This window comes from Sitophilus oryzae, unplaced genomic scaffold (genome assembly GCF_002938485.1).
Source record: "Sitophilus oryzae breed Bouriz unplaced genomic scaffold, Soryzae_2.0 scaffold_1059_pilon_pilon, whole genome shotgun sequence".
Taxonomy (NCBI): domain Eukaryota; kingdom Metazoa; phylum Arthropoda; class Insecta; order Coleoptera; family Curculionidae; genus Sitophilus; species Sitophilus oryzae.
In genome coordinates this window covers 6,146,441-6,155,372 of record NW_022145681.1, presented here as the reverse complement: position 1 = coordinate 6,155,372, position 8,932 = coordinate 6,146,441, and the positions used below count along the sequence as shown (strand labels likewise).

The 8,932-nt window shown below is 32.3% G+C and overlaps 1 protein-coding gene across 9 annotated transcripts in view; it reads right to left on the bottom strand.

The window, feature by feature from the left end:
• Positions 1-3,744: 3,744 nt before the first annotated feature.
• LOC115877105 (voltage-dependent calcium channel type A subunit alpha-1) overlaps positions 3,745-8,932 on the bottom strand; it is a gene marked incomplete at its 3' end in the record, with an annotated part of 233,608 nt that continues 228,420 nt past the window's right edge. For all 9 annotated transcript variants that reach the window (XM_030893234.1, XM_030893272.1, XM_030893199.1 and 6 more), the window contains 2 exon segments: positions 3,745-4,011; positions 6,888-7,190. In XM_030893234.1, coding sequence (XP_030749094.1) covers positions 3,745-4,011; positions 6,888-7,190 — 570 coding nt within the window.

Below are 8,932 nucleotides of genomic sequence, written 5' to 3'. Positions count from 1 at the left end.
GTCTAAGTCGCGTTTTATCCTAAATTGGGATAATTATAGTAAAAATATTATTTTTATGATTTAGTTAGAGACATATGTCAGATGGCAGTGAAGGAAACCAAAACAAAAGTATTTAAGTGTGGAGGATGTTTGAAGATCATAATTATTGAAACACTTTAACCGACTCTGTAACTCGTTACCCAAGGCAAAAATGTTAAACGCAAACAACTTTATTGATAAATATATTGTTTCTACTTTGAAAAATACTAATGGGCCTTAAAATTAAAGAAGTTTTAAAAATTTTCTTGAATTTTTTTTTTGTAAAATGAGAATAATTTATTCGCTGTCGAAAAAATTGTTTCCGCGTGTTTTTTAGGGTCAAATATTTCAAGTTAATGTATTCAAAATGCAGGAATTGCTATTTTAGGAACGAAACATTTTCTCATTTAACAACATGGCGGCTTTCACTTTGTTGTTTTGGAGATTAAGATGGAGTAGTTCGAGTAGTCGCATACTGGACTAATAAAGTCGCAGTTCGGCCTTAACACGTAGTATGCTAGTCGCAAGATTGCCTAATTTAGTCATCCTAGAGTCTAGCTTGTGCCGCCCTCTATAATCTAAATAAACGAGGGTGTGGATAAACTATCGGTAATATATGTCGATGTATATTTAAATTTAGTTTTATATGTATCTTTCTTATGTCCCATTTCAATTAAGTTTTTTTTATAAAAACAAAAACAGCACTGAACTGTCTGACTGAACAGAATAATGAAGTGAAAATTTAAGATTTAAGGTTATGGTTCAATACAGTTGCTAAAAGGTAGTGACTCGACGTCCTACCAACGTAAGAATAAGGAAATCTAAACAACGTTGGAATTAGTAAAACAGACGACGTTTGCATAACGTTGGAATAGGTCCTGAAACTGACGTCGGAAAACTCTATATTGTCCGAATCACCTAAAGATCACTTAAGTAAAAAAGGTTACAAGACAACGTTTATTCGACGTCGCAGAAGCTTCTACTTTGCTGTAGTACTAGTCCAACGTCGGCACAACGTTATAAAAACGTTTAAATTTATTTTAATACCCAAGGTAGGGAGCTAACTATTTTTTGTAACTAATCCAACGTTGTGTATAGTAAACATGTGGTCGCGAGTCGTGAAAATGCTACTTGGGTATGGAGTTAAATAATATATTATGTTCCTACACAGTATTTTATTTATAGGTTTTAATGCTTTAAAGTCTAATAATAAATTTTCGTTGTCAACAAAATAATCTTAAAAAACTACAAAGATTTCTTATTATAAACTTGAAAGATTAAGATTCGGTTCAAATATACAAATTTTAAATTTTTCGCGCCAGTATATAGGTATGAATGCAACCTACTATATCGATAATGCGCTTATAGTTCGGGTTAGACGCCAAAGGCCGCGCCACTAACACAGTCTTCGAAAATTAACGTTGATCGGTCTCTCTCACTTTAGTTATTAGTGTTCTCTCTGGTATTTACTAAAGGTTGTCAGTCTAAGTTATTCTATTGTAAAGGGCGAGTGTGGTGAGGAAGAATGTTGGTGTAAGTTAGAACAAATAAAACTTTTAAGAATATTGGATCACCTCAATATTCAAGCTGATCCACATATCTTAAAATTACAATTTACTTTTTTAGTATATTCATTAAAAGATATAGAAAATAACGACATAATATTATAACCTTCTATTTACAACCCTTACCTTATTGGTGCAAGTTTTTTTTAATAAAGTTTTTCATCGTGGAGAAAATAAAGTATGCCCGAATTTTCTTCAGTGGGAGTTACTTGATTTTTGAATCCCGCTACTTCAAGCATATCAAAACGTTTAATAAGTTCATAGTCACTAGGTTTCTTAATATCTTTTTCTCTTGCATGCTTAACTTTTGCTATGACTTCATTATATTGTAAAAACGAAAAACAAGCACTATTATATTCTTTCGAGTGCCTAGTTTACCTTAATTTTCCCCAGAAAATTTCTTCCATAGGAAAAATACCGCACAGCACTTTTTACAACGATAACAAAGGAATTATACATAACCACAAACAAAGCGAATTTACGCCAGATGTCTGTCAACGTTGCCAACATTTAGTCCAATTTAATGTTATCCTTATATTGCCTATTATTCAACTTATCCTTTTTAATCCTTATATTTAACAACATTGGTGGTAACCGCGCTAACTGAATCTTTCAAACTCACTGCTATTGTCCAGGGAATGCTAGCATTCGCTAGTAAAAGTTGGATTCAAAAATAGCTGTTGAACTTTTGCCGTAGTCTTAGCAAATCAATGTGAACTTTTACTAGTAATTATTGTTAACAATCACTGATTTCCAACTTTTACTGTAACATGTAGGTATACTCTGTTTTTTTTCTCAGGTAAGATTTCGACAGACGATGACAGAAGAACAGCAGATGACGTCCCATACCAATTTATTTTATTTATTTTATTAAAAAAGTTTCTAATAATTTTTAAGTTATCTATGGATGAGTTTAAATATAAATCCGTCATGCTTCGTGTCTTGTTGTTTTTAACCAGTTTTATTGGTTTATTTAAAAAATGACAGACCGTATTTCATTTTTATTGGTTTGACGGAACGATGAACGACAAACGGACACCAATGCGTATGAACTCGCCTTTAGATTGTAGTCATTTTTGACGCTTGTCAAAGTCTTGCCAAATTATAGGTTATAATTTTCTGTCAACTTTTGTTTAATACCTTACGCAATACCCTGCGTTTTGGAAGATGATGCATTTTGATTCGTATTATTACGTGTGTTTTGTGTCTTTTGAAGTCAAGTGGAGGAAAAATCGAGTGAAAATTAACTGTAGACCCAGAGCACAGTTTATGGTTAATACTCGCTGCCCAGGCAGAAAGTCTTATACACCAATAAAGTTGCCATCGATAAAGTTTGTATACCATTTCGTCGTAGATAAGTGCATCTCGTATATGGTAGAAGGATCAAACTAAACACATACTAAAAACTGGAGTAGCTGTAAAATATCGACATCACACGATAGGTAAATAATGGATTTTAGTACTGCAGAAAAATAATGTCAAAAGGTACTGGTTTAAAAAAATTAAGATAAGTAATAATTAATAAGTTAATTAATCAACTTTTAAGGTATAAAATTTGGTAGGTGTTATTATTAATAAAATAGTTTGTTTTATTTACCTATGTTGTTTTATTTATTCCTGTGGAATATTACAAATTTGTATTTGTACAAAAGTTATATTGATAAATATAATCATAAATGCGGGTAGTTTCATAAAGCTTGAAAGTAAATAATAGTTCTTTTTTATATTTTTTTGGTATGTAGTGTCTTGTTCTTGTTTGTTTTGTATTAACACATACCGTTTTTATTAAATAAAATAACTCGATTACATTTTTTCAGTTTTATACAGTTTTTTTCACAATATTTTGAAGTAATCACTTGTCATCTTGTCAATCAAATTTTAAATATATCCTCCTATGCGTTCCAGTTGTACCAACTTATTTCTTTGTAAAATAAAATAAACTACTATGAAATTAAAACGACAGACACATCTATCACTGTCAAGGATCTTCTCGTTGGACAGACTATATATCAGCCAGGGATAGTTAAGGATATTGATTGTGAAACATAATATTTTTAAATAAAAGAAAAAAAAAACAAACGCAATGCTAGATGTGATTAGCTTTGATATTTATTAGCACAAGCAATAAAAATTACTCTAAATAGAAACTAGTTACACTTACTGACAGGTTGCCTCGGTGATTTTGCTTCCATCGGTACAATGAAAAAACTTCCCGTTGAACAGTTGAACGGCAATGACGGCGAAGATGAATTGAAACAAAATATACACTATAAGAATGTTTATCACGTTTTTTAGAGAGTTCACGAGACAGTCGAACACTGCTTTCAGTTTGGGCACTCGCTTGATGGTCTTGAGCGGTCGAAGTACGCGAAGAACTCGCAGCGACTTGATTGTTGACAAGTTGGCCCCTGCGGCACCTCCACCGCCCCTAAAACAGAAATAAGGAAAACACATTATTACTTTTATAATTAAAATTTATAATACATATTTTTGTTATGATTTATAAATACCAGGTATATAATAATAGTACGTGTATGTAGAGAGAGACGACTCGTGATATGAATAAGTCGTTTTTTTGATGAATTATTGATCTAAAATATAGTTCTAAATAATGCGTGTACAGGGTGGGTCAAATTCGACGCTTTTAAATGGAAACACCTTTTTCTATAGGACATAGACAAAAACTAATATCGGTGTCTGGAGCTCAATTTTTGTCAAAAACATGATGGTGAAAACCGCATATCGATATCTCTTACCGTTTCGGAGTTACGGGGTGTTTTTCAAAAATATGCATTTTAACAAATCGCTGTAACTTTTTGCTATGGAAAATTTTGTATTTTTATGTAAACATTTCCAAAGCACCTTTTTATGTAGAATTTAATGGTTTAAGTATAATTTTTTTAAAATTAATAATTTAAGAATTATCAACAGAAAATTTGATTTTTTATATGGGACACCCTCTATATTTTTAATTTATTGAAAAAAATTTAAAATTACCTTTCCAAAAATATAACACACTTGATATTTTTCTCGATTCCTCTTCGAGATATAGAGTATATAAAAATTCGCCTGCTTTAAATAAGTAGGCTTTGAACGGCACCGAGACTGTAATGCAAAAAAATTCTAGTTGTGAGCATCAATTAAAACGAAAATAATATTTGCTATGAGAGATGCAGAATTTTATAACAATTTAAAATATATTTACCCAACATCAACACATTTAAACTATATCTAATAACAATAAAAATAAATAGCGAACCAAGACATGAGATTTTGCTACAGGTGTTCGACATATGGACCGTCTTATGTTATAGACAGACGGGGCAGATTTTGAACATTTTTCGCGGAATTCATTAACTCAGTGGGGGTGAAAGATACCCTCTCATAACTGCTAAGTTTTTCTAATTCTTGTATAGATTATACAGAATAATAAGGAACCTTTATTCTTCCGCAAAAATATCCATAGGATTAGATCCATGGGCACTAAGTCAGGCGGCCTCGACGGCCAACAGCTGGGATCTTGGTTAGCTATTCAATTGTTCTTGAAATTGGCTGCAAAAATTTGCTGATAACTTCAGCGTTCAGAGGCGGTGCGTCGCGTCGTCTTGCTAGAAAAATATGTTTTCGAGTTCCATTAGGGGCACATCATCAATAAGGGGTCCAAAGCCTACTAGTTAAAAGTACCGAACTTTTAAAAATTCTGTAATTCGAAGGGGATTATAACAAAATATCAAGTGTGCTATATTTTTGGAAAGGTAATTTTAAATTCTTTTCAGTTAATTGAAAATATAGAGGGTGTCCCAAATAAAATATCAATTTTTCTGTTGATAACTCTTAAATTATTAATTTAAAAAAAATTATACTTAAACCATTAAATTCTACGTAAAAAGGTGCTTTGGAAATGTTTTCATAGAAACACAAAATTTTCCATAGCAAAAAAGTTACAGCGATTTGTTAAAAATGCACATTTTTGAAAAACACCCCGTAACTCCGAAACGGTAACAGATATTGATGTGCGGTTTTCACCAGCATGTTTTTGATGAAAATTGAGCTCCAGACACCGATATTAGTTTTTGTCTATGTCCTACGTTTTATATGTAAAATTAAATAGAAATATACATATGTCCAAAATTATTACATATGAATGTTTGGTACAATCAAAAGTCGGTTTAGGATGTATAAATTTACAAAGTTAATCATGATTTAATTTAGACCGCGCGAAAAACTATTATTATTGTTTATAGACTTTTATTTTTTATTTTATAATCCACACGTCAAGAATTTTTAAATCCTAAAACAGCCTCTACACTATGCGGAGAAATCTTCGAAACAGGTCAAGGTCTCATTTCGTCGCCTAACTTTGTCGCATTTCGATTTATTTCCAGTTCTCTAGATCCACTTCGGTTTGCCACGACCTACTTTCGATTCCTAAAAGCGCCTGAAAACTACTCGTGAGGATGGCGTGGGAGGATTTTTTTGGCGTTTCTTTGCCTCGTTCAATTTTGTTTCGTTTTGAGCTATTTCCTGAACGTGGCGGTATCTGTACCCGAGGCAAAGGATTTTTTTTTTCATAAATCTCAGTGAAATAAGTAAACCTAGACGTTTCTAAAATATCTGTTGTTACGATGATATTTCGTTAATTGCATCTCGTTTTATGTTGATATATTCCACAAAATTATAATTTGAACACGCGTTTATAATATGTAGCATAAACATTTAAGAACAAAACGTTTCACTCAATCTGCAGGCATATAATTAGAATATGTTTATTATAATTGAATTAGAATATAAAATTGTATATGTAATATTTGTTAAAAAATTAATTAAAATTTCCGAACAATTTACTCCACACAAACTTACAAGCAAAATTATAACGCACACGTATTCGAATTCGTAAAAAATAACCAAGACAGAAGCCTCAGCTGGACGCCGGACCGTCAAATCTCGGTTGCAACACATTTGAATTACTGCGCACGAGCGTGATCGTTCGGTGACGGTTCTGCGGCGGGTTGGAACAAACCTGTAGTAGCAATAAATGTGGTTTTCTAATATTTATTTGAAATAGATAAAATATCCGTGTTGATAACGCTCTTAGTGAAATCGACCATGGAAGCAGCATTTTTAGTAGCACTTAGTTGGCTACCAAGTACGACCAAGTTATTACCACCTAGCGGCGAGGCGATGAAGGTACACCACACGGTATAAAGTCGCATTGGTTAATATTTCTTCTTCCATACAATTGACAATTATAATTAATTACATCACGATATAAGGAATTATTTTTTACAATTATTCTATACTCACATAAAGTCGAACCCCATCGACACCAGCGCACAAACTACAACCACGGCATCCATGATATTCCAGAACTCCCGCAAGTACGACCCCGGGTGAAGAATCACTCCCAGATCGATCACTTTGAGGAACATTTCGACCGCGAACACGCCGGTGAAGGCGTAATCGAACTTATCCAGAATGTTGTTCCTGAACGAGTGCTCGTTGACCGGATCTTCGGCAGCTAGAGCCGCGGAACTCATGCAGATCACCACCATGATGAAGAAATCGAAGTAACGCAGGTTCACAACCCAGTGAGCACCACGACGAATTCTGAAAATATAAAATGTGATCCGTTAGTACCATACGGTAATGAAAATCGCTGATAATTTTGGCAAGGTCAAACTCAAGACGTCATGACTTGGCCCGTACTCTACTTCGTTTTTTAATGGCGCTTACTGCCAATTGGGCTTAAGAAGGGTTTAATTTATTTTTATATTAAGTAAAAATTATTTTTAAATGGTGTGGTTTGGTTGTGTTAAAATTGGAAAAAAAAATATTTTTTTGGAATACACTCAACGGGCACCTTAAAATTTTCATGTATTTTAAAGTTTCATACAGTGTGTTCTAGTGGACCGATTTTGATGATTTTTTGAGCAATTTATAGCTAAATTATTTAACTTTTTAGAATGTCTTTCTAAACTAAAAATGAAAGTTTCAATCAGTCAATTATACAAGGGAAATCAAAATGTTGATATTTTGGTGAAAGTTGGGAACACCCTGTGGAATACGTTAACAAAGCAAGGAATTTAAAAATTCATCTAGGTGTATCTTTTCTCGATAGTTTGTTTTTCGATTTATCTCAATAGCTGTATTTCTTTTGGAGATATTCGCTTTTGAAGACGACTCTAATATTTTTTCGTATTTTTTATGTTAAAGCCATGCCTTTAGTTTTGGTCCTAGTCAACAGAACTGTAAAATAATGTTTATGATTTATGTAATTTCACCATCTTTAAAAAATCATATTATTATTGTTTGTTGTGCAGTTAGTCTACCAGATATGATTTTAAGTCCAAAAGTTGATCTCTACGATGACCATTTAAAGCAGCAATAGCCGATACTTCGGTACTTAAAACTATCTCTACTAGAGTAAACGTCAACAAACAATGATAATATGACTTTTCAATGACAGTGACATTACAAAAACAGTAAACAGTATATTGCAGTATATTATAAGTGTGTTCATGACGACCCAAAATCTATGCTAAAATTGCTCTAAATCGTTACTGTCTTATTTAAAAGCGAATGTCTCCAATAAAAAAAATTATAAGATAAATAAAAAAACTATCCAGAAAAGACTGTACCTAGATGATAAAATGATTTTTAAATTCCTTGCATTGCTAACAAATTCCACAGGCTGTCTCAAACTTTCACCAAAATATCAACATTTTGTTTTCCCTCGTATAATTGACAGATAGGAATTTTTATTTTTAATTGAGAAAGAGACACTAAAAAAGCCAAATAATTTACCTACAAATTGCTTGAAAAATCATCAAAATCGGTCCAAATTTTAAAACACATAAAAATTTTAAGGTGCCCGTTTTTTGTGCCGGTGATTGTATATTTATGTATCTGAAAACGTTCTAGCCCTTTTTTAATATTTCCATAATTAATTTTAATTTTTGACAGGTTTTAAGTCAATTTTTAGCAAATGTCGTATAGAAAATGACGCTTAATTCTTGAAATCTCCCTTAATTTACCATTGAATGTCATTTCCAGCCGCCTTTGAGGCTGTTTTTTTTCATCATAAGGTACTACGTGTCAACAGTAAACAAAAAAGAGAACTGATTCCAATTCGAATAGATTCATGAAATATTTTTACAATAAAATGTCTGAAATCTGAAATGTTTTCTTAACTAGATACTGGGTGTTTTTTAAAAGTGGCTCACCCTATAACTTTTTTTTCAGACGAAAGAAACGAGATTTGGTATGCTAGTATATGACTTAAATCAAAATTGATTAACGTATTTAATTCTTTTCGGTCACTTCCTGTTTCACCGGAAATAACTAAAACT